The sequence below is a fragment of the Pristiophorus japonicus genome, chromosome 17 (genome assembly GCF_044704955.1).
Source record: "Pristiophorus japonicus isolate sPriJap1 chromosome 17, sPriJap1.hap1, whole genome shotgun sequence".
In the NCBI taxonomy this organism is placed as follows: Eukaryota; Metazoa; Chordata; class Chondrichthyes; family Pristiophoridae; genus Pristiophorus; species Pristiophorus japonicus.
The window spans coordinates 32,001,495-32,026,686 of NC_091993.1; the positions used below are offsets into that span (position 1 = coordinate 32,001,495).

Here is a 25,192-nt window from a genome sequence, read left to right on the forward strand (position 1 = left end):
CTGCCACATTTCCCACATTACAACAGTGACTACACTCCAAAAGTACTTCATTGGCTGTAAAGCGCTTTGAGACGTCTGGTGGTTGTGAAAGGTGCTATATAAATGCAAGTCTTTCTTTTTGTCAGTGGTAGAGCCCATTGGTGGGGGGTCCACAGGGGGTCTTTGAGGATGCGGGGGCTGTGGTGGATTTGAAGTTTTGAAGTTCTTTCTGCCCTTTACCAGGTTTGAAAAATCCAGTCAGGTTCGAACAGTTTCCAGCAGCAATCTGTTCTTCAAAGGCAGTCGTTTCCGATACAGGTAAATAGTCACAGTAAGTAGAGGTTACTGAAAACTGGCACTTCAGTCAGGAACAGTAATGGAAGGAAACTCAGGGAGTAAAGTCACAACAAACAAACAACACAGTGATTTATATTGGTTTTATGTCGGGAATATAACTGATGAGGAGTCGATCCCATTGGGGCAGGTTATTGTGTGGTTTGGAGCCAAGGGCTGGATTCTCGGTTGTCTTAACGCCTCAGTTAGTGGCCAGAGGGGGCGTTAATGGGAGCATTAGAGCTTAGCAACCGAACGCACAGCGTTTAGCGCCCGACCGAAAATTCAATCGCGGCTCACCGGGGGAGCAAACCAGTAGCGCCCGGCTGCTGGCAATCGCTCCGATCCTGAAATAATCCTGGTGCAACGCCCACGCTCGCGCCCCAGTCGGTAAATTCGGTGCGGCCACCTCATTGAGCGCCCGCCAAGAACAACATCTGGAGAACCAGTGGGTCCAGGCTTGCAGAGTCATTAACCGGCGGCTACTCAAAGAGATGAGGAAGCGCTTCCCTCCGAGGTCACAGTCAGTGCAAGGTTTACACACAGCACGGTACGTGAGTCTCAGTCACAGTCAGTGCAAGGTTTATATACAGCACGGTGTGTGAGTCTCAGTCACAGTCAGTGCAAGGTTTACACACAGCACGGTGCGTGAATCTCAGTCACAGTCAGTGCAAGGTTTACACACAGCACGGTGCGTGAGTCTCAGTCACAGTCAGTGCAAGGTTTACACACAGCACGGTGTGTGAGTCTCAGTCACAGTCAGTGCAAGGTTTACACACAGCACGGTGCGTGAGCCTCAGTCACAGTCAGTGCAAGGTTTACACACAGCACGGTGCGTGAATCTCAGTCACAGTCAGTGCAAGGTTTAACATAGAAACATAGAAACATAGAAAGTAGGTGCAGGAGTAGGCCATCCGGCCCTTCGAGCCTGGACCATCATTCAATAAGATCATGGCTGGTCATTCCTTTAGTACCCCGTTCCTGCTTTCTCTCCATACCCCTTGATCCCTTTAGCTGCAAGGGCCATATCTAACTCCCACTTGAATATATCCCATGAACTGGCATCAACAACTCTCTGCGGTCGAGAATTCCACAGGTTAACAACTCTCTGGGTGAAGAAGTTTCTCCTCATCTCAGTCCTAAATGGCTTACCCCTTATCCTAAGGCTATGTCCCCTGGGTCTGGACTTCCCCAACATCGGGAACATTCTTCCTGCATCTAACCTGTCCAGTCCCGTCAGAATTTTATATGTTTCTATGAGATCCCCTCTCATCCTTCTAAACTCCAGTGAATACAGGCCCAGTTGATCCAGTCTCTGCTCATATGTCAGTCCTGCCATCCCAGGAATCAGTCTGGTGAACCTTCGCTGCACTCCCTCAATAGCAAGAACGTCCTTCCTCAGATTAGGACACCAAAACTGAACACAATATTCCAGGTGAGGCCTCACCAAGGCCCTGTCAAGCTGCAGCAAGACCTCCCTGCTCCTATACTCAAATCCCCTAGCTATGAAGGCCAACATGCCATTTGCCTTCTTCACCACCTGCTGTACCTGCATGCCAACTTTCAATGACTGATGAATCATGACATCCAGGTCTCGCTGCACCTCCCCTTTTCCTAATCTGCCGCTATTCAGATAATATTCTGCCTTCGTGTTTTTGCCCCCAAAGTGGATAACCTCACATTTATCCACATTATACTGCATCTGTCATGTATTTGCCCACTCGCCTAACCTGTCCAAATCGCCCTGCAGCCTCTTAGCATCCTGCTCACAGCTCACACTGCCACCCAGTTTAGTGTCATCTGCAAACTTGGAGATATTACACTCAATTCCATCATCCAAATCATTAATATATATTGTAAAGAGCTGGGGTCCCAGCACTGAGCCCTGCGGCACTCCACTAGTCACTGCCTGCCATTCTGAAAAGGACCCGTTTATCCCGACTCTCTGCTTCCTGTCTGCCAACCAGTTCTCTATCCACTTCAGCACATCACCCCCAATACCATGTGCTTTGATTTTGCACACCAATCTCTTTTGTGGGACCTTGTCAAAAGCCTTTTGAAAGTCCAAATACACCACATCCACTGGTTCTCCCCTGTCCACTCAATTAGTTACACCCTCAAAAAATTCCAGAAGATTTGTCAAGCATGATTTCCCCTTCATAAATCCATGCTGACTTGGACCAATCCTATCACTGCTTTCCAAATATGCTGCTATTTCATCCTTAATGATTGATTCCAACATTTTTCCCACTACTGATGTCAGGCTAACCAGTCTATAATTACCCGTTTTCTCTCTCCCTCCTTTTTTAAAAACTGGTGTTACATTAGCAACCCTCCAGTCCATAGGAACTGATCCAGAATCGATAGACTGTTGGAAAATTATCACCAATGCATCCACTATTTCTTGAGTACTTCCTTGAGTACTCTGGGATGTAGACTATCAGGCCCTGGGGATTTATCGGCCTTCAATCCCATCAATTTCCCTAACACAATTTTCCGCCTAATAAGAATATCCTTTAGTTCCTCCTTCTCACTAGACCTTCGGACCCCTAGTACATCGGGAAGGTTATTTGTATCTTCCTTTGTGAAGACAGAACCAAAGTACTTGTTCAATTGGTCTGCCATTTCTTTGTTCCCCATTATAAATTCACCCGAATCCGACTGCAAGGGACTATCATTTGTCTTCACCAATCTTTTTCTCTTCACATATCTATAGAAGCTTTTGCAGTCATTTTTTATGTTTCCGGCAAGCTTCCTCTCGTACTCTATTTTCCCCCTCTTAATTAAACTCTTTGTCCTCCTCTGCTGTATTCTAAATTTCTCCCAGTCCTCTGGCTTGCTACTTTTTCTGGCTAATTTGTATGCCACTTCCTTGGATTTAACACTATCTTTAATTTCCCTTGTTAGCCACAGTTGAGCCACCTTCCCCGTTTTATTTTTACTCCAGACAGGGATGTACAATTGTTGAAGTTCGTCCATGTGTTCTTTAACTGTCTGCCATTGCCTATCCACCGTCAACCCTTTAAGTATCATTTGCCAGTCTAATCTAGCCAATTCGCGCCTGATACCATCAAAGTTACCTTTCCTTAAGTTCAGGACCCTAGTTTCTGAATTAACTTTGTCACTCTCCATCTTAATAAAGAATTCTACCATATTATGGTCACTCTTCCCCAAGGGGCCTCGCACAACAAGATTAGTCCCTTCTCATTACACATCACCCAGTCTAGGATGGCCAGCTCTCTGGTTGGTTCCTCGACATATTGGTCTAGAAAACCATCCCTAATACACTCCAGGAAATCCTCCTCCACCGTATTGCTACCAGTTAGGTTAGCCCAATCAATATGTAGATTAAAGTCGCCCATGATTACTGCTGTACCTTTATTGCACATATCCCTTATTTCTTGTTTGATGCTGTCCCCAACCTCACTACTACTATTTGGTGGTCTGTATACAACTCCCACTAGCGTTTTCTGCCCTTTGGTATTCCGTAACTCCACCCATACCAATTCCACATCATCCAAGCTAATGTCCTTCCTTACAATTGCATTAATTTCCTCTTTAACCAACACCACCCCGCCTCCTTTTCCTTTCTGTCTATCCTTCCTAAGTGCTGACTACCCCTGGATGTTGAGTTCCCAGCCTTGGTCACCCTGGAGCCATGTCTCCGTGATGTCAATCACATCATACCCATTAACTGCTATCTGCGCAGTTAGTTCGTCCACCTTATTCCGAATACTCCTCGCATTGAGGCACAGAGCCTTCAGGCTTGTCTTTTTAACACACTTTTACCATTTAGAATTCTATTATAAAGTGGCCTTTTTTGTTTTTTGCCTTGGGTTTCTCTGCCCTCCTCTTTTACTATTCTCCTTTCTATCTTTTGCTTCTGTCTCCATTTTATTCCAATCTGTCTCCCTGCATAGGTTCCCATCCCCCTGCCATTTTAGTTTAACTCCTCCCAAACAGCACTAGCAAACACTCCCCCTAGGACATTGCTTCCGGTCCTGCCCAGGTGCAGACCGTCCGGTTTGTACTGGTCCCACCTCCCCCAGAACCGGTTCCAATGTCCCAGGAATTTGAATCCCTCCCTTCTGCACCACCACTCAAGCCACGTATTCATCTGAGCTATCCTGCGATTCCTACTCTGACTAGCACGTGGCACTGGTAGCAATCCTGAGATTACTACTTTTGAGGTCCTACTTTTTAATTTAACTCCTAGCTCCCTAAATTCGTCTTGTAAGATTTCATCCTGTTTTTTTACCTATATTGTTGGTACCTATATGCACCACGACAACCGGCTGTTTACCCTCCCTCTTCAAAATGTCCTGCACCCACTCCGAGACATCCTTGACCTTTACACACAACACGGTACGTGAGTCTCAGTCACAGTCAGTGCAAGGTTTACACACAGCACGGTGTGTGAGTCTCAGTCACAGTCAGTGCAAGGTTTACACCCAGCACGGTGCGTGAGTCTCAGTCACAGTCAGTGCAAGGTTTACACACAGCACGGTGTGTGAGTCTCAGTCACAGTCAGTGCAAGGTTTACACACAGCACGGTGCATGAGTCCCAGTCACAGTCAGTGCAAGGTTTACACACAGCACGGTGCGTGAGTCCCAGTCACAGTCAGTGCAAGGTTTACACACAGCACGGTGTGTGAGTCTCAGTCACAGTCAGTGCAAGGTTTACACACAGCACGGTGCGTGAGTCTCAGTCACAGTCAGTGCAAGGTTTACACACAGCACGGTGTGTGAGTCTCAGTCACAGTCAGTGCAAGGTTTACACACAGCACGGTGCGTGAGTCTCAGTAACAGTCAGTGCAAGGTTTACACACAGCACGGTGTGTGAGTCTCAGTCACAGTCAGTGCAAGGTTTACACACAGCACGGTGTGTGAGTCTCCGAGGTCACAGTCAGTGCAAGGTTTACACCCAGCACGGTGCGTGAGTCCCAGTCACAGTCAGTGCAAGGTTTACACCCAGCACGGTGCGTGAGTCTCCGAGGTCACAGTCAGTGCAAGGTTTACACCCAGCACGGTGCGTGAGTCTCCGAGGTCACAGTCAGTGCAAGGTTTACACACAGCACGGTGCGTGAGCTTCAGTCACAGTCAGTGCAACATCTACAAACAGCACGGTGCGTGAGTCTCAGTCACAGTCAGTGCAAGGTTTACACACAGCACGGTGCGTGAGCCTCAGTCACAGTCAGTGCAAGGTTTACACCCAGCACGGTGCGTGAGTCTCAGTCACAGTCAGTGCAAGGTTTACACACAGCACGGTGAGTGAGCCTCAGTCACAGTCAGTGCAAGGTTTACACACAGTATGGTGCATGAGTCTCAGTCACAGTCAGTGCAAGGTTTACACACAGCACGGTGCATGAGTCTCAGTCACAGTCAGTGCAAGGTTTACACACAGCACGGTGCGTGAGTCTCAGTCACAGTCAGTGCAAGGTTTACACACAGCACGGTGCGTGAGTCTCAGTCACAGTCAGTGCAAGGTTTACACACAGCACGGTGCGTGAGTCTCAGTCACAGTCAGTGCAAGGTTTACACCCAGCACGGTGCGTGAGTCTCCGAGGTCACAGTCAGTGCAAGGTTTACACACAGCACGGTGCGTGAGCTTCAGTCACAGTCAGTGCAACATCTACAAACAGCACGGTGCGTGAGTCTCAGTCACAGTCAGTGCAAGGTTTACACACAGCACGGTGCGTGAGTCTCAGTCACAGTCAGTGCAAGGTTTACACACAGCACGGTGCGTGAGTCTCAGTCACAGTCAGTGCAAGGTTTACACACAGCACGGTGCGTGAGTCTCAGTCACAGTCAGTGCAAGGTTTACACACAGCACGGTGCGTGAGTCTCCGAGGTCACAGTCAGTGCAAGGTTTACACACAGCACGGTGAGTGAGCCTCAGTCACAGTCAGTGCAAGGTTTACACACAGCACGGTGCGTGAGTCTCAGTCACAGTCAGTGCAAGGTTTACACACAGCACGGTGCGTGAGTCTCCCAGTTTGCCGTGGCAGACAGACACAACAGCGCGGGGGGAAAACAAGTGATTGTGCAATTACTATGCCGCGCCTTTAAGACTCGGCTTTTCCCGGGATCTGACTCGGAGTTTTGCGCATTGCGCAATGGGTCTGCAAAATGTAGCGACCAAACTTTCATTATGCCGCCCCCTGCCCCCGCCCCCCAGCTCTGATCTACAACAGCTGATTTATCGCCCCTGTCAGCTCGTCACCCGATTCCGACGGACTTCTGGGCGGGAGGTGCAAACTTTTTCAAGGCGCTAAAAGTACCGCTCAGCCTGGATTAACACCGCAACAGAGGCCCGAATGAATTTCTCCCCCGAGGTCTCCCCGTGGTCTTCAGCATTTTCTGTTGGCCTCCCAGCCCCGTACTCAGTTAGCGATGGAAGGGCGGACAGGGAAAGGTGATTTACAGTTGGTTTTGGGGCAATTCATTCACACACAAGACATTTTCTAACAGCTTTGCAATAAGCGGAATCCCATCGCAATGCTCAGAATGTCAGTTAATTGGCGTTAGTTACCACCGGCAGTCGGAATTTGCTCAGTTAGCCGCAGAGATAAACGAGGGCAATTATTGTGGTGCGGTTGATTAGCCTCATGCACTTCGCCAGCATCTGCTGAAATAAAAGTCATGGCTCCTCATTCGGTGCCCCGGGGAACTCGCGTACTGACGAGCGCTCTGTATCTGGGAATGTGAGCGGTGTGACAGGCCAATGATAGAAGGAGTTAGTGTCCACCCTTGTTTCCCTTGCACTGATGCTTTCTCTCGCTCCCTTCTTGCTGCTTTCAGCGGAAGAGTCGCAAAGGAAGTGATCGCGTCCAGCGCCAAGATTAAACGCAGCCCCCCGGAGATTCACAGGTAAGAACGTCCACTCGACTGATTCTCAGCTCAACGCTTACCAGAGGCTGTAACGCCAACGCAGCCGGCCTCACTGCCCAAAGTCCAGGTAAATCTGGAGCGACAGCTGCATCCATCACCACCTCTACACACCGTTGTATTTAGTGTTTCGTCTTCATCATGCTCCGTGTTCTCTCTGTGATTGTTGTTCAGGCACTTACTCTGCTGGGTGATACCCCGTGTTACCTCCCGACTCTGATAATTCCCCATGACCGGCCTTGCTCTGTGGTACCCCTATACCCTCCCCCCTCCGATACCCCCACACCCTCCCCCTCCAATACCCCCACACCCTTCCCCTCCGATACCCCCACACCCTCCCCCCTCCGATACCCCCACACCCTCCCCCCTCCAATACCCCCACACCCTCCCCCCTCCAATACCCCCACACCCTCCCCCCTCCGATACCCCCACACCCTCCCCCCTCCGATACCCCCACACCCTCCCCCCTTCGATACCCCCACACCCTCTCCCCTCCGATACCCCCACACCCTCCCCCCCGATACCCCCACACCCTCCCCCCTCCAATACCCCCACACCCTCCCCCCTCCAATACCCCCACACCCTCCCCCCTCCAATACCCCCACACCCTCCCCCCTCCAATACCCCCACACCCTCCCCCCTCCAATACCCCCACACCCTCCCCCCTCCGATACCCCCACACCCTCCCCCCTCCGATACCCCCACACCCTCCCCCCTCCAATACCCCCACACCCTCCCCCCTCCAATACCCCCACACCCTCCCCCCTCCGATACCCCCACACCCTCCCCCCTCCGATACCCCCACACCCTCCCCCCTTCGATACCCCCACACCCTCTCCCCTCCGATACCCCCACACCCTCCCCCCCGATACCCCCACACCCTCCCCCCCGATACCCCCACACCCTCCCCCCTCTGATACCCCCACACCCTCCCCCCCGATACCCCCACACCCTCCCCCCCGATACCCCCATACCCTCCCCCCTCCGATACCCCCACACCCTCTCCCCTCCGATACCCACACACCCTCCCCCCCGATACCCCCACACCCTCCCCCCTCTGATATCCCCACACCCTCCCCCCTCCGATACCCCCACACCCTCCCCCCTCCGATACCCCCACACCCTCCCCCTTCCGATACCCCCACACCCTCCCCCTCCAATACCCCCACACCCTCCCCCCTCTGATACCCCCACACCCTCCCCCCTCCAATACCCCCACACCCTCCCCCCTCCAATACCCCCACACCCTCCCTCCTCTAATACCCACATACCCTCTCCCCTCTGATACCCCCACACCCTCCCCCCTCCGATACCCCCACATCCTCCCCCCTTCAATACCCCCCACACCCTCTCCCCTCTGATACCCCCACACCCTCCCCCCTCCGATATCCCCACATCCTCCCCCCTTCAATACCCCCCACACCCTCCCCCCTCCGATACCCCCACATCCTCCCACCTCCGATACCCCCACATCTTCCCCCCTCCGATACCCCCACATCCTCCCCCTCCGATACCCCCACACCCTCTCCCCTCCGATACCCCCACATCCTCCCTCCTCTAATATCCCCATACCCTCCCCCTCTGATACCCCCATAACCTCCTCCTCTGATACCCCCACACCCTCCCCCCTCTTTGACACCCCCACACCCTCCCCCCTCTGATACCCCCACACCCTCCCCCTCTGATACCCCCATAACCTCCCCCTCTGATACCCCCACACCCTCCCCCCCGATACCCCCACACCCTCCATCCCTGATACCCCCACACCCTCCATCCCTGATACCCCCACACCTTCCCCCCTCTGATACCCCCATACCCTCCCCCAACTCCGATACCCCACACCTTCCCCCCTCTGTGCCATCCTTTATAGAATCCTAGAATGATAGAAGGTGGTTACAGCACGGGAGGAGGCCATTCGGCCCGTCAAGCCCGTGCCGGCTCTTTGCAAGGGACCCTCAGTCAGTCCCACTCCCCCGCCCTTTCCCTGAAGCCCTGCTATTGTTTTCCTTCGGGGACGTATCCAACTCCTGATTGAAAGCCGCGATTGAGTCTCCCTCTACCACCCTCTCGGGCTGCCTCTGCTCTGAGATTTCCTGCATTCTGTTTCTGCTCACTGTCTCTCTGCACATCTAACCCACGTCACTGAAAGCTTAACTATCAGTAACTGCCTCACCCACAATTCATCACCAACTTAAAGCTCCATCACCAACCAACGCCATTAGTCATCGTTAGTAATTATCATTGGCCCAAGAGGCTACAAATTGGCTCATTCTAACTACCATCAATGTTCGCTGTCATTGGCTGCACAGTCCATTAAAATCTTGCTGTGTGCACAGTTATTCCCACTGAAAGGCCAGTGAGCGGCCCACGCAGGATCTCCAGACTGCTCTAACGGGAACGGTGGCTACCATTAACCCCCATAATTACCATTAACCCCCATAACTAACATTAACCCCCCATAACTACCATTAACCCCATAACTAACATTAACCCCTCATAACTAACATTAACCTCCCCATAACTACCATTGACCTCCATAACTAGCATTAACCCCCCCTCCATAACTACCCCTTCACTATTTCCGCAGTTAACCATTCATGTACATCCTTGGTCATAACCTCAACAACGGGTGATTCATAATCTGGGTGTGGGCAGATGGCACGGGTTGTGAAATATTTAGTCACAGTTTAAGAAATAGGAGCAGGAGTCGGCCATTTGGTCCCTTGAGCCTGCTCCGCCATTCAACAAGATCATGGCTGATCTGATCATGGGCTCAGCTCCACTTCCCTGCCCGCTCCCCATAACCCTTTACTCCCTTATTGCTCAAAAAACTGTCTTAAATATATTCAATGACCCAGCCTCCACTGCTCTCTGGGGCAGAGAATTCCACAGATTTACAACCCTCTGAGAGAAGAAATTCCTCCTCATCTCAGTTTTAAATGGGCGGCCCCTTATTCTGAAACAATGCCCCCTAGTTCTAGCTTCCCCCACGAGGGGAAACATCCTCTCTGCATGTAAGAGCTCTCTGTGTGTGAGTGGCGATGGGATGGTTGGAACAGTTACACCCCCAACGCCCCCCCCACACCGCCACCCTGCCACCCCGCTATCTGAAATGTGTCGTTCCTCGTTATCTGTCCGGGATTGGTGAGCACTTGGTCATTCTAGAACTTGTAGCAAAACCAAATGGTCCGAAGCCAAGCTTCCAACTCCTCAGACAGGGACTGCTGCCAGTTGTCACGGCGTTACGTCCCCAGGGCGCCCGGCACCAACACCGGCACGCGTCCAGCACTGCGTCCACACCACCAGCGCCCCCTCCCCTGTCAGAGGGGTCCCTGGGGCTGGGGGCCGGAGCTGGCAGTGGGACCCCATGCCGTTGGGACTTTGGCCGTTCTCTCGCCGGATGAGGAGATCAAGCAGGAGAGGGGGCAGCAGCTTTCAGCGTCTGATGCCCACGTCCTCCTCAGAGTGTGAGCAAAATTTGGCAGATGGAGTATAATGTGGGAAAATGTAAGGTTATCCACTTTGGCAGAAAAAATAGAAAAGCAAGTTCTAATTTAAATGGAGAAGAATTGCAAAATGCTGCAGTACCGAGGGTCCTGGGGATCCTTGTGTATGAAACACAAAAAGTTAGCGTGCAGGTACAGCAAGTAATCAGGAAAGCAAATGGAATGTTGGCCTTTATTGCAAGAGGGATAGAGTATAAAAGCAGAGAAGTCCTGCTACAACTGTACAGGGTGTTGGTGAGGACACACCTGGAGTACTGCGTACAGTTTTGGTCTCCGTATTTAATGAAGGATATACTTGCATTGGAGGCTGTTCAGAGAAGCTTCACTAGGTTGATTCCGGAGATGAGGGGATTGACTTATGAAAATAGGTTGAGTAGGTTAGGCCTATACTCATTGGAGTTCAGAAGAATGAGAGGTGATCTTATCGAAACTTATAAGCTAATGAGGGGGCACAACAAGATGGAAGCAGAGAGGATATTTCCACTCCTAGGGGAAACGAAAACTAGGGGATATAGTCTCAGAATAAGGGGCCGCCCATTTAAAACGGAGATGAGGAATTTCTTCTCTCAGAGAGTTGTAAATCTGTGGAATTCTCTGTCCCAGAGAGCTGTGGAGGCTGGGTCATTGAATATATTTAAGGCAGAGATAGACAGATTTTTGAGCGATAAGGGAGTAAAGGGTTATGGGGAGCGGGCGGGGAAGTAGAGTTGAGTCCATGATCAGATCAGCCGTGATCTTATTGAATGGTGGAGCAGGCTCGAGGGGCCAAATAGCCGACACCTGCTCCTATTTCTTCTGTTCGCCCTGACATCGGGCCAAGGAGGTGGGACAGGCGGGACGAGGTTACCTCCTGAGGTCCCCGTGTCTGAGGCAAGTGCCGGAGTGAATCCCCAGTGCAAGCGGAGCCCACAAGGGTGGCTTCAATTGTAGAGGTCTGGTTGCTGCTGGCTCGACGCTTCCAAACACACTCCAAGCCCCTCACCCTCCGCCCTCCGCAAACCTCAGCTTCTCCGAACCTCTGCTGCCCCGTGTCCTAACTTGCACCGAGTCCCACTCACCCATCACCCCCTGTGCTCGCTGCCCGTGTCCTAACTCGCACCGAGTCCCCGCTCACCCATCACCCCCTGTGCTCGCTGCCCGTGTCCTGACTCGCACCAAGTCCCGCTCACCCATCACCTCGTGCCCCGTGTCCTAACTCGCACCCAGTTCTGCTCACCCATCACCCCCTGTGCTTGCTATTCCGTGTCCTAACTTGCACCAGGTCCAACTCACTTTGCTCGGTCACCTTCGCTGGCTCCTGGCCCAGTATGAGCGGGGGAAGTGGGGGAGCGTGGGGATTAGAGGAGGGGGGAGCTGGGGAGTGGGGGAACGGGGGAGCTAGGCGAGGGGGGAGCGGGGGAGGGTGAGAAGGGGGGAGTAGGGGAGGGGGAAGCATGGGAGGGCAGGAGTGGTGGAGCGGGGAGGGTGTGCGGGGGAGGGGGGAGTGGGGGGAGCGGGGAAGTGGGGGACGGGGGGAAGTGGGGGGAGGCGGGGAGCGGGAGGAGGGGGAACGGGGGGAGGTGGCGAGCTGGGGGAGGGGGGAGCGGGGGGAGTGGGGGAGCATGGGGGGGGGTGGGCGGAGGGGGGAGCGAGGGGAGGGGGGAGCTGGGGGCGGGGGGAGTGGGGGAGCAGGGGAGGGGGGATGGGGGTAACGGGGGAGGTGGGGATGGGGGAATGGGGTAGTGGGTGGAGTGGGGCAGCAGAGGGCCATGTGATGCCCCCGTACAGGTGTAGCTATAACATATGCCTTCAATTCTCGCTCTGCCAACGTTGATAATTAAACAGAAGCATGACCAGGCTCAAACTGACCTCTGCTCAACACTCAGAGGACTCATTCTACATCCATTTCACATTTTGCTAATTAATTCTCAACAATTCATCTGCAGGATAAAATTAGTTTTCTTGGCACGGCTGTGCAGTCATTGAACGCCAGTACAGATAAAGCCATTCTCTCATTGAATGGGAGGAACAGAATTGAGGGGCTGAATGGCCTCCTCCTGGCACTCCTGGCTGGCCTCCCACATTCTACCCGATGTAAACTCGAGGTCATCCAAAACTCGGCAGCCCCATGTCCTAACTCGCACCAAGTCCCGCTCACCCATCACCCCCTGTGCTGGCTGACCTACATTGGCTCCCGGTTAAGTACGCTTCAATTTCAAAATTGTCATCCTTGTTTTCAAATCCCTCCATGCCCTCCCCCCCTCCCTATCTCTGTAATCTCCTCCAGCCCCACAACTCCCCAAGATGTCTGCGCTCCTCTAATTCTGCTCTCTTGAGCATCCCTGATTATAATCGCTCCATCATTGGTGGCCGTGCCTTCTGTTGCCTGGGCCCCAAGTTCTGGAACTCCCTCCCTAAACCTCTCCGCCTCTCTATCCTCCTTCAAGACACTCCTTAAAACCTACCTCTTTGACCGAGGTTTTGGTCACCTGTGCTAATTTCTCCTTATGTGGCTCAGTGCCAACTTGTTTTGTCTCATAACACTCCTGTGAAGCACCTTGGGACGTTTCACCACATTAAAGGCGCTATATAAATGCAGGTTGTTGTTGCGATGTGACCTATGACGGTGTGGCCCTGTTAGCGGCCTGCGGCGAGCTACATGAGCTTCTGTTTTGGTCTTTTCCGCGTCTCGCCGCCGCTCCTGAATGGGCTGGTTGAGGCGGAGAGATCGGCAGTCTTTTGCTGGCCGTGTGACGATGTGTTGGCGCGCGAGCATTCGGATGAACCGGCCTGTTCCGTCAACGTACGCTCAAAAAACCCAGTGGCAAATGAAACCCCTTCAGCCTGGGCTTGTGTCTCCCTGTCTGCAGGTCGGGTCTGGTCCCCAGCCGTAGCTGCCCCTCCATCTCACACGGCTCGAGGCTGAGCAGTGTGCCCAGGACCCGCAGGAGAGCAGTGCACATCTCCATCATGGAAGGTAAGGTCAGTCCCGTCCCACCCCGTCCGGCCTGGGCCAAACTGGGCCGGGTCAGAGCGAGTGATCGGTGCATTGGGTCGGATTCTGAACCGGGGGGTTCCACTGGCGTGAGGGGGGAGGGGTGGGGGGTGGCAGGTGGGACCAGGTAAAACGCATTGGAAATCCCGCCAGGTTCTGCCAAAGTGAAGTTGTGCCCAAATTCCACTGATGCTCCGTCGCAGCAGCCCGAAGGTGAAATCCCGCCTGCATTAGCGCCATTGAGCGGCACAGCCAATTGGAATCGATTGTTGACGGATGTGGCCAACGGTGCCTCGAGAGAATGGAAATAAACCAACGTAAACTGAGAATGTGTTGAGGTAACTGTGGCAGCGGGAGGCACGGCCCATCAGTGGGTTCGATTCACCGTTGATCACAGGCCTTGTGTACCACGGGCGCATCTCGGCTGAATCTGAACTCGTTTACACACAATTTATTGTATTGTCTGCCAGCGAAACAGAGCTGGGCCAGAATTCTGTAATGTATTTACTTCATGGGTTCTTTGCTTAAGAATTCACAGAAACACATTGCTATTAAGAACTAATTGGTTTATTAACAAAGGTTGAACAGCCACACTACACATTACCAGTTCATCCACTAGGCTCACTACTGCATACCTCATCGTGGAACCCCGAACCCAACTGGCTGGGGTTTTATTGAGTCTTGTCAACATCATGTGACTGGCTAAGCCACTCACAATGCAACAGCTCTACAACTATTTTAAGTAAAACTATAAATCAAGTGCCCCCTTTTGGCGAGGGCACGAGAACCCATAAACTTCCAAATAAAACTTTAACGGAAACTTAGATCAAATTAAAATTTGGTTGCCAGGGGTGATGATGCACTCCAGTCCCTCCGGCGCCCACCTCTCGCGGAAGGCTGCGAGCGTACTGGTGGACACCGCGTGCTCCATCTCCAGGGGCACCCTGGCTCAGATGTAATCGCAGAAGAGAGGCAGGCAGTCGGGCTGAACGACCCCCTCGACCGCCCGCTACCTGGACCAGCTGATGACCCCATTGGCCATGCCCAGGAGCAGTCCTACGAGGAGGCCCTCCAACCTGCCCGCACCCCTCCGCACAGGGTGCCCAAAGATCAGGAGGGTGGCCAACAGCTCTGATAGCCCCGAGCACGCTCACAGGTGCGCATGTTACACAGCTTCAATTGGCCGCTGGTCACGGCCGGTACAAGCGATTGGCGCCGGAGTCATGTGACCACGGGCGCCCGAGATTCTGGGCGCAATGTGGTGAACCCCGTCAAACGGGTGCAATGGGCTGAAACTCGTCATGGTGACTGGGCGGGAGGGGGCTTGGCCTGGTTTTGTGGGCGGGGACTGCTTCGGGCAAATTGATTTTTGACCCAGCGGAAAAGGTCGCAAAAAACACGAACGTGAGTAGCTTTGGGCGGAACTCACCGACGCTTAAACCTCGGCAGGTCTTTTCCGCTGGTCCGGCCGCTGATGCAACTCACAGGAACTCGATCCCCAGATCACCAGATCCATCCTGTGATCCATTCGCACGAGTGTAGATGGTGAGCGATTAATATTGGGCCACCTTTCCAAGTTACTCCCACAGTTGGGCAGTAAGTTGGCAGGGCAAAGACCCACAGAGCGGCGACATTGTTCACAGTCTGTGTAAACACTTTCTAAAACATTTACACGGTGAATACAGATCCGAGGGAGGCTTGCGTTAAATACCTCTGAAGAAATAAAAATCTGTTTTGCAACTTATATCGTGCTGGTGTCTTAGAAAAGTGAGTCTCGCTGGGCCCTGGTTTAAAGACTCGCACCAACTGGGCCCAGCTTTTGAAATAAGCATTACAATAGGCCAAATTTTCCCCAGTTATCTGCGCCATTTTTTCTGGCCTGAATTAAAATATCCAAGTTTCCCCAAAGATTGTGCGCCAGCATAACTCAGTTAGTTACGATTTTTTAGGTTAGTTTTTTTTTGCGTATTTGGGGTCGTAACCTGCCACCCTCGCCAATTCTGGCCATTACGCAAGTTTGGCCAGCTCCGATTTACTCCAATACTTCTTAGGACGGTGTATGTGGCCTCTGTGCAAAAAAACCTTCTGGGCAGGTCAGTAAATCGGTGCAGGGAAGAGAATTAGTGTAGCAGATGCAGTTCCACGGCCCGGACAGCAGCGGCAGAGAGAGGGGGGAGAGCGTGGGAGAGGCCTATCGGCCAGGGTTAGGCACCGGGCACCGGGAGAGAGGGATAGACTTGTGGCACAAACACTTTAATAATTCAATGCTGTTAAGCTGCTACAATGTGCGAGGGGCTTGTGCAGGTTGCTGTGAGCGGGCCAGAATGTGTTTCCAGCCTCGGCCTGCAGTGTGTCCCTCGTTACCCTGGCAACCCCATCTTTCTGGCGCAGATCTTAGGTTCCACCCCCAAAGCTGAACAACAGGCTACGTGCCGCCAAAATCAACAATTCACACGGGGAAATGGGATGATTTTGTTTTGATGTAGTTGGGCCCCAAAAACAGATGGACGCCAAAAAACGGGTTTGGGGAAAATTGAGGCCATGGAACTGTTACTTTAGTCACCCTTTTATGTGAGTGCATTTTGTGAGCCTGACCGGGAGAAGGATGTCCCATTGCTGTTTTCTCTTCCTGGGCAGGGACCCCGACAGTCAGTCCCTCCCTTTCCTTTCGGTAAATGATGTTTGCAATCCCTCCATTTCCCCCGTGGAGCGCTGACGTTCTCCGGCTCAGGCCCGGGTTAGCGGGATCCAGCCTGGGCCAGTGCTGCACCTGTCCCTGTCACTCCGCACAATCTGTTTATAAACATGTTGACAGACCACTTAGCGGCAGCTCCTTCAGCGTATCACACGCCAAACACCGATTAATTTTTTTTTAAATTCATAGCCAATCGTTCCAATTCTTTGTCAAATCACAAACGCCAGAGGTCACCTTGCACACATCAAGGATCACTCTGCGCCAATGCTCTTAGCCAAAAGGCCTAGAGCCACTGCACCGTTCCTGGAAGTACTGCAATACCAGGTTCGTGCCATGGAGGTGGATGGGTCAAGCCACCCCACCCACCTCCTATTTCCAAAAAGCATAGGAGAACCACCTTCCTGATCCAGGGAGAACCACTTTGGGGTCATGGTGGTTACTCCCCTGTCAGATCAGTTACGCATGATCTTAGCCAAAAGGCCGAGAAGCGCCAAACACCGCTTAATTTTTTTTTTTTTTTTTTAATTCGTAGCCAATCGTTCCAATTCTTTGTCAAATCACAAACGCCAGAGGTCATCTTGCACATGCCAAGGATCACTCTGTGCCAATGCTCTTAGCCAAAAGGCCTAGAGCCACTGCACCGTTCCTGGAAGTACTGCAATACCAGGTTCGTGCCATGGAGGTGGATGGGTCAGGTCCCCCACACACCTCCGTGGAGGTGGATGGGTCAACCCTCCCCACCCACCTCCTGTTTCCAAAAAAGCAAGCATATACCTTCCTGACCAGGGAGAAACCACCCGGAGGTCATGGTGGCTGGTCAGGTTAGTTATGCATGATCTTAGCCAAAAGGCCGAGAAGCGATAATACTACACTTGATCTTAGCCAAAAGGCCAAACACCGCTTAATGCTGAGTGTGCCGACAGACGCAGCGGGGTCTGTAGCCCAGGCACGGCCGTGAGTAACTCGGCGGTGACACGGGAAACCCAGCTCGGGTCGGTCAGAGAGACTGGCTGAAAGTGAAACACTTGCTTTAGGGCCAACATCATTAAACTACATGATTGAGTCATTTATCTCACGGCGATTTCTGGCAGCTTGCTGTGCACATATTGGCTGCCGGATTGCCCTACATCACTATAGCGACGACAGTATTCAGTGTCAGCCGTGGGTCAGTGGGCAGCACTCTCGCCTCTGCTCAGAAGGTTGTGGGTTCAAGTCCCACTCCAGGGACTTGAGAACAAACATCCAGGCTGACTCTCCCAGTGCAGTGCTGAGGGAGCGCCGCACTGTCGGAGGGGCAGTACTGAGGGAGTGCCGCACTGTCGGAGGTGCATTACTGAGGGAGCGCCGCACTGTCGGAGGGGCAGTACTGAGGGAGTGCCGCACTGTCGGAGGGGCAGTACTGAGGGAGTGCCGCACTGTCGGAGGTGCATTACTGAGGGAGTGCCACACTGTCGGAGGGGCAGTACTGAGGGAGTGCCGCACTGTCGGAGGGGCAGTACTGAAGGAGCGCCATACTGTTGGAGGGGCAGTACTGAGGGGGTGCCGTCTTTCGGATGAGGCATTAAACCGAGGCACCGTCTGCTCTCTCAAGTGACGTAGAAAATCCCACGGCACTATTTTGAAGAAGAGCAGGGGAGTTCTCCCCGGTGTCCTGGGGCCAATAGTTATCCCTCAATCAACATAATCACATTATCACATTGCTGTGTGTGGGAGCTTGCTGTGCACAATTTGTTTGCCGCCATTCCTACGTTGCAACAGTGACTACACTCCAAAAGTACTTCATTGGCTGTAAAGCACTTTGGGATGTCCAGACGCATTGAAAGGCGCTATAGAAATATAAATTCTTTCTTTACAATGAAGACATTCCGCCTTGTCTGTCGTTGCTCCCTGGTTACACCTGTCATTCCCTGTGCTTCGATGGTAAGTTTCTGATCCTCTGCGCATTCTTCCTGCGCCCCGAGTCCTCGCCGAGTCGCCATCGAGACCCAGCCGCCCCCCCCCCATCCCCCCCCCACTGACTCACTCACTCCCAGGAGCTCAACCTCTGCCCAGGTCTTCCCATTCCGTCCACCTCCACTTCCTCTTCCAATCTGCAGCTTCGCAAAACCCAAAGCTGACCCCGCGGGAAGGGCCTGTTTACGGTTTCACCGGAGATACTGGACCTCATGTCAAACATTCCTGGTATCACATCGTAGAGCGAATCCTCCCCAGACCCTTGCTCCCTTAATGCCCCTGCTTTGGTGGGAGCTTGCTGTGCGCAAGTTGGCTGCCGTGCTTCCTACATGACAACATTAACGGGTCCAGACGGGTCATAGAATGAGGTCCAGGAGGACGCCGGTCGGCCCATTGTGCCTGCGCTGACTCTCTGTCCTTCACTGAGTTTCTCAATAAAAATACTCAAATGTTTCACAAGCAGAAAGACACGGTGAGCCAAAGCATTATTAGTAAGAACTGAGAGCAAATTGCTCCCACTAGATTTGTCTCACTTCACCAAAACCTGCTCTGTGAACGTTAATCGCAGCAATTGAATCTTAAAGATGATTTAAACACATCTCTGGTATAGACAGTGGTTCACCAGTCGTCGATGAATGAGTGACTGAATAAATAAATAAAACTCTGTAACCCACAGAATCAGAGAACGGTTACAGCACAGGAGGAGGCCATTCGGCTTGTTGAGCCCGTGCCGGCTCTCAGCCAGTCCCACTCCCCCGTTCATTCCTCGTAGCTCTGCGAATCTGTTTCCTTCAGGTACTTATCCAACTCCCTTTTGAAAGCCACGATTGAGTCTCCCTCCACCAACCGCTCAGGCTGCGCATTCCAGATCCTAACCACTCGCTGCGTAAAAAGATGTCGCCTTTGGTTCTTCTGGCAATCACCTTAAACTGGCACCTGTATGTAAAAATACTCATACACACAGTCACACACATCCACACAGTCACACACACACACTTACACACTCACATATTCACACACTCACTCACACACACATACATACACGCACACTCACACACAGTCACACTCACACACACATACACACTCACACACACATACTCACACACATATTCACACACACTCACACACACACCCCCTCACACACACAGAGTTACACTCACACACTCACTCACAACACATACTCACACTCACACACACTGACGGGACAGCTGCAATCCAGGACTCCGTGTGTGTGAGTGTGAGTGTGTATGTGTGTGTGAGTGCGTATGTGTGTGTGTGAGTGTGTGAGTGTGACTCTGTGTGTGTGAGGGGGTGTGTGTGAGTGTGAGTATGTGTTTTGAGTGAGTGTGTGAGTGTAACTCTGTGTGTGAGGGTGTGTGTGTGTGAGTGTGTATGTGAGTGTGACTGTGAGTGTGACTGTGTATGTATGTGTGTGTGAGTGAGTGTGTGAATATGTGAGTGTGTAAGTGTGTGTGTGTGACTGTGTGTGTATGAGTGTGAGTGTGTGTGAGTATGTGTGTGTGTGTGAGTGACTGTGTGTGAGTATGTGTGTGTGTGTGTGGGAGTGAGAGTACGTGTGTGTGAGTATGTGTATGTGTAAGGGAAGAATCACAATGACCTGTTCCCCACCCCCACCCCCTGTCCCCCCCAGGTCACCTATCTGTGCATCATTGAGCTGTGCCATAGTATGCTCAGTCAAACAGCAGCTTCAAGCAGCGAGACACGTTGTTGAAGAGTTTGGGGATGGGGACAGGTTATCAGGATGGGGGTATGGGTGTGTTGGGGTCTGTGGCCTCCATCTGCTGAAACCTGATAGCCTGTGCCAGAGGGACGACGATTTGCAGTCATTTATAAATTGTTACAGCAGCTATGGTATAAATAGACACTTTGCAAATAGCACAGGAGGCCTGAAGTCACCGGATCGCTGACCATTGCTGACGGGCTGGAGATTTTACATTCCAGCCCCTTGCCTGCCCAGAGCTGGTCCGAGAGCTTTACCCACCCGGCTCGCTGCTCTCGATAGTCTTTTCCTTTAAAACCAGCAATAATTGGGGAGCTGAGATGGTTAAATGTTTGATTAAAATCAAAACTAAAGTCAACGTCCACCTGCGGATGATAAACCACTGTTTCCGGGATGTCAAGGTGCGGATTCTCAGCCTCGGACCACGGATCCTCAGCAAGGCTCTGGGCGCTCTGCCTCTCTTCCCCGCTCTGACCGGGGGCAGCCCACAGGAGCGGCAGTTTTCCAACACGTCTGCCATCTTGAGAGGTAATAACGCATCCTTTTGCTCTGCGGCAGCCGCCTTGCTTCCTGAGACGTAACGTCTGAGAGGAAGCTGCCACCTCTGTTGGGTCTGGCCCCCCGTGGGCTGACCCCACTCCAGAGACCCCCAGCGCCACACTGAGGGAGCGCGAGGCAAGCGGGCTGCGGGTTCCTGGATGGTACCGCGCCGCTCCTGGCTGTGAAGCACCTTGGGTCATTTTACTGACGCAAGACTTGCATTTATATAGCGCCTTTCACGACCATCGGACGTCCCAACGCGCTTTACAGCCAATGAAGTACTTTGGGAGTGTAGTCACTGTTGTAATGTGGGAAACGCGGCAGTCAATTTGCGCACAGCAAGCTCCCACAAACAGCAATATGATAATGACCCAGATTATCTGTTCTTGTTATGTTGATTGAGGGATAAATATTGGCTCCAGGACGTCGGGGAGAACTCCCCTGCTCTTCTTCGAAATAGTGCCGTGGGATCTTTTACATCCACCTGAGAGGGCAGACGGGGCCTCGGTTTAACGTCTCATTCGAAAGACGGCATCTCCAACATTGCGGCGCTCCCTCAGCACTGCCCCTCCGACAGTGCGGCACTCCCTCAGTACTGCCCCTCCGACCGTGCGGTTCTCCCTCAGTACTGCCCCTCCGACAGTGCGGTTCTCCCTCAGTACTGCCCCTCCGACAGTGCGGCGCTCCCTCAGTACTGCCCCTCCGACAGTGCGGCACTCCCTCAGTACTGCCCCTCCGACCGTGCGGTTCTCCCTCAGTACTGCCCCTCCGACAGTGCGGTTCTCCCTCAGTACTGCCCCTCCGACAGTGCGGCGTTCCCTCAGTGCTGCCCCTCCGACCGTGCGGTTCTCCCTCAGTACTGCCCCTCCGACAGTGCGGTTCTCCCTCAGTACTGCCCCTCCGACAGTGCGGCGCTCCCTCAGTACTGCCCCTCCGACAGTGCGGTTCTCCCTCAGTACAGCCCCTCCGACAGTGCAGCACTCACTCCCAGTGTAGTGCTGAGGATCAGCCGAGAGTTTTTTGTGCTCAAGTCCCTGGAGTGGGACTTGAACCCACGACCTTCTGACTCAGAAGCGAGGGTGCTGCCCACTGAGCCACAGCTGACCGCTTCTACGTTAAAGGTGCTATCTAAATGCAAGTTTTTATTGTTGTAGTAGCATCTGCCTGTAGTCAGTGTTTGTGCTGAGATTGTAAAACTGTTCAAAAAGAACTCGACATGCTGACAGGAGGAGATCTTTACAATGCATTGTAACCAGAGAGATCCCTGCAGCCAGCGTCAGCAGATCGAAGAGGGGACTGGTTGGATCTTTGACCGAGGAAGTGATTGAGGAGCAGGAGAGATCGAGGGATGGGGGGCAGTGGGGAGGGGAGGGATGGGGGGCGGTGTTGGGGGGGAGGCGAGGGGTTGGGGGGGTGGGGGTCTGCATGCCGTGTGGATGGAGCACAGTGCTGTGCCTCCAGTCCTGTCTGCTTGTATTGAGTAAGAGCTTACACCGAGCGGGGAATGTTGCCCCAATGGACAGAGTGCCGGGGGCACCTTTACCTCAGGCGCTGATCTGGCAGAGTCTGAGGGCAACAGGTTCTATAACGGGCAGGTGGTCACTCTGCCAGATTACCAGCCGGGCGATAAATCTACCCCAATATATATGTTTTGTTCCTGGATTATAGAATCTTACAGCGCAGAAGGAGGCCGTTGGGCCCATTGTGCCTGCGCTGGCTCTGTGACAGAGTGATCCCATTAGACCCACTCCCCCTGCCCTTTCCCCACAGCCCGACAAATGTTTCCCCTTCAAGTATTTATCCAATTCCCTGTTTGAAAGTTACTATTGAATCTGCTCCCACCGCCCTTTCAGGCAGTGCATTCCCGATCACAACAACTCGCTGCGTAAAGCATTCTCCTCATCTCCCCCCCCCGCCCCAGCTTTTTTCCTAAATTTCTTAACCCTGTGACCTCTGGTTACCGACCCACCCACCAGTGGAAATAGTTCCCCCTGGTTTACTCGATCAAAACCCTCATAATATTGGACACCTCTATTAACCTTCTCTGCTCCACAATCCCAGCTTCTCCAGTGTATCTACACAACTGCTCTCACCTTGGGACCGTTCTGGTCAATCTCCTCTGCTCCCTCTCCAACGCCTTGGCATCCTTCCTGTAGGGTGCAGTGGGCAGAATGGAACCACAGAAACGTATGTGTGAGTTTTCAGCGAGGCTGCAGTGTCCATTTTAAATCCCAGCACTAAGACTGTGCCTTAATGTGGTGCGTTCTTTGAGTTATTGCCTCAATGGAGCATCACTTAACTCCTCGTGCCTCCTTCAAGTGGCGAGGTCCCTCGGGCATCAACACAGACACCTGGGTCTAACGCTTGGCTTGGAGCACGAGAGGACTCGGGATTGTGATTGGCCGCTCTTCGCCAGCAGTCAACATGAAACGTTTAGTTCGTCACGGCTACGGACATGGATAATAAATTGTTCGGCCACGAGTGAGTGTTGACATATTTTATGAGGACATCGCGGGTTTGGAATGCAATGGATACTAGCCGGGTTCAGAGAGGAGGAGTCACTGGCAGGGATTGAAGAGCAAGTGCGGAACTGAGAATTACAACGTCACTGAGCAGCGAGTTGTGAGGGGCGGTAGAGTTGAAGGACAGTGGAAGAATGTATGAGATCAGCACTGTTTATTTTCCCCATCGCCTCTTTCTGCGTCACGCACCATTCCCCCGTTAACCAGCTTCCATCTACTTCTCCCGAACTGTCCACCACAAGTTCCCGGGGAATCATCCTCTTATTGATCATCCTCTCTCTCGGGATCTCCTCCATACACCCAACAAACACCAGGAAACGTGCCATGTGTGTGGGAAAGACACAGGCTGAATCCACAGCCTACCGTTAATTCAATACGCCAATAAAAAGCAAGCTCTGAGATACACCACCTCTATTAAATATATCGGCCGTTCCTTTATCATCGTGGATCAAAATCCTGGAACTCCCTCCCTAACAGCACTGAGGGAGCACCTTCACCACACGGACTGCAGCGGTTAAAGAAAGCGACTCACCACCACCTTCTCACGGGGTGATTAGGGATGGGCAATAAATGCCGGCCTTGCCAGCGACACCCACATCCCAGGAATGAATTTTGAAGCCATTGACAATCACTGCACAGAGCACCATGGCTCCAGTCCTGTGGGGATCGGGAGAATCTTACGGAATATAGTGGATTAGAGTTAAATAATGTTGCACCTATAGTGTCGAACGTTCCAATTGTTCGAGTTTAGGGTTACAGAGATGTGTCAGAGATGGTTCTTGTTGAAATGTTCTCCCCCCGTTATTAACCTTCCTCAGGAAACTGAATGAATTAAGTGTGGCTCCCTAGAACAAAGAGGCTTTATGGGTTGACTTAGAGTTTGACTGAATCCTTCCTCGAGCAAATGTGTAGGTAGAGTGAATACCGAGCGTCTTGTTCCATCAGGTACCTGGCGATGTTGCCCCAACGGAGAATCGTGGACTCCGTGCGGGTGATCTCCTGAGATACGCCCCCTGGCAGTATCCGATCACACAACAACAGCACCCCTTTAAGCAACAACAACAACTTGCATTTATATAGCACCACTAACGTAGTAAAACATCCCAGGGCACTTCACAGGAGCATAATCAGACAATAACTGACCCCGAGCCGCATAAGGAGATATTAGGGACAGATGACCAAAAGCTTGGTCAAAGAGGTCAGTTTTAAGAAGAGTCTTAAAGGAAAGAGAGGTAGAGAGACGGAGAGGTTTAGGGAGGGAGTTCCAGAGCTTGGGGCCCAGGCAACAGAAGGCACGGCCACCAATGGTGGAGCGATTATAATCAGGGATGCTCAAGAGGGCCGAATTAGAGGAGTGCAGACATCTCGGGGTGTTGTGGGGCTGGAGGAGATTACAGAGATAGGGAGGGGCGAGGGCCATGGAGGGATTTGAAAACATGGATGAGAAAACGAAAAGTAGGGGTTCGGCAGCTGTGACATTGCGATGGGGCAGGACTGTTCCTCGCCTATTAATAAACTCCTGCCTGACGCACATTTATAGCGAGAGCGAGAGCGAGTGGCTTAGGCACCAGGTGGCTGTGGATGAAGAATTGCTGCACTGCTTTGGTTCAGAAGTGCCTGAGTCAGCACTGTGCCGTGAGCGGTCCATCCATTGCTGTCAAACGTCTGACAACTCCTGACCTGCGTCAACACTGTGCATTGGAGGGAAAGGCAGAAACTACGGTCCCGAGGAAAGTGACGTCAGTCCTTGCACAGAACGCTCGCAGTGTTACTCACTGATTGGTTGGAGAATGCTCCAACATTTATTTAAATACTTTGGGATTTTGGGAGCTTCTTTCCTGTTCAGTACCCCCCACCCCCACCCCACTGTTCCCAGTGATCTGGGATACCATTCCACAGGCACCACTGCTTTTCCGATTCGCCATTCTTCATGAGTGAGTTAAAACTGGGAGAATCTGTCAGCTATTCCATCGTGTTGGGTTTCAGAACTGAGCCCGATCTTGTGTTTTAGGTTACAGCTGTGGCTCAGTGGGCAGCACTCTCACCTCTGAGTCAGAAGGT

The 25,192-nt window shown here is 52.5% G+C and overlaps 1 protein-coding gene, 1 long non-coding RNA gene and 2 pseudogenes across 3 annotated transcripts in view; 1 reads left to right on the forward strand and 3 right to left on the reverse strand.

The window, feature by feature from the left end:
• LOC139227654 (uncharacterized) overlaps positions 1 to 22,973 on the reverse strand; it is a 138,330-nt gene extending 115,357 nt beyond the window's left edge. For both annotated transcript variants that reach the window (XR_011587448.1, XR_011587447.1), the window contains exon 1: positions 22,703 to 22,973. This is a non-coding gene — a long non-coding RNA (uncharacterized lncRNA). The remainder of the gene's footprint in view (positions 1 to 22,702) is intronic.
• Positions 1 to 25,192, forward strand: part of LOC139227653 (FERM domain-containing protein 5) — a 340,559-nt gene that overhangs the window by 299,053 nt on the left and 16,314 nt on the right. The window contains exons 11-13 of the mRNA XM_070858574.1: positions 223 to 297; positions 7,114 to 7,182; positions 13,556 to 13,662. Of these exons, the coding sequence (XP_070714675.1) occupies positions 223 to 297; positions 7,114 to 7,182; positions 13,556 to 13,662 (251 nt within the window). The remainder of the gene's footprint in view (positions 1 to 222; positions 298 to 7,113; positions 7,183 to 13,555; positions 13,663 to 25,192) is intronic.
• Positions 16,663 to 16,867, reverse strand: LOC139228449 (U2 spliceosomal RNA; annotated as a pseudogene).
• Positions 17,006 to 17,237, reverse strand: LOC139228359 (U2 spliceosomal RNA; annotated as a pseudogene).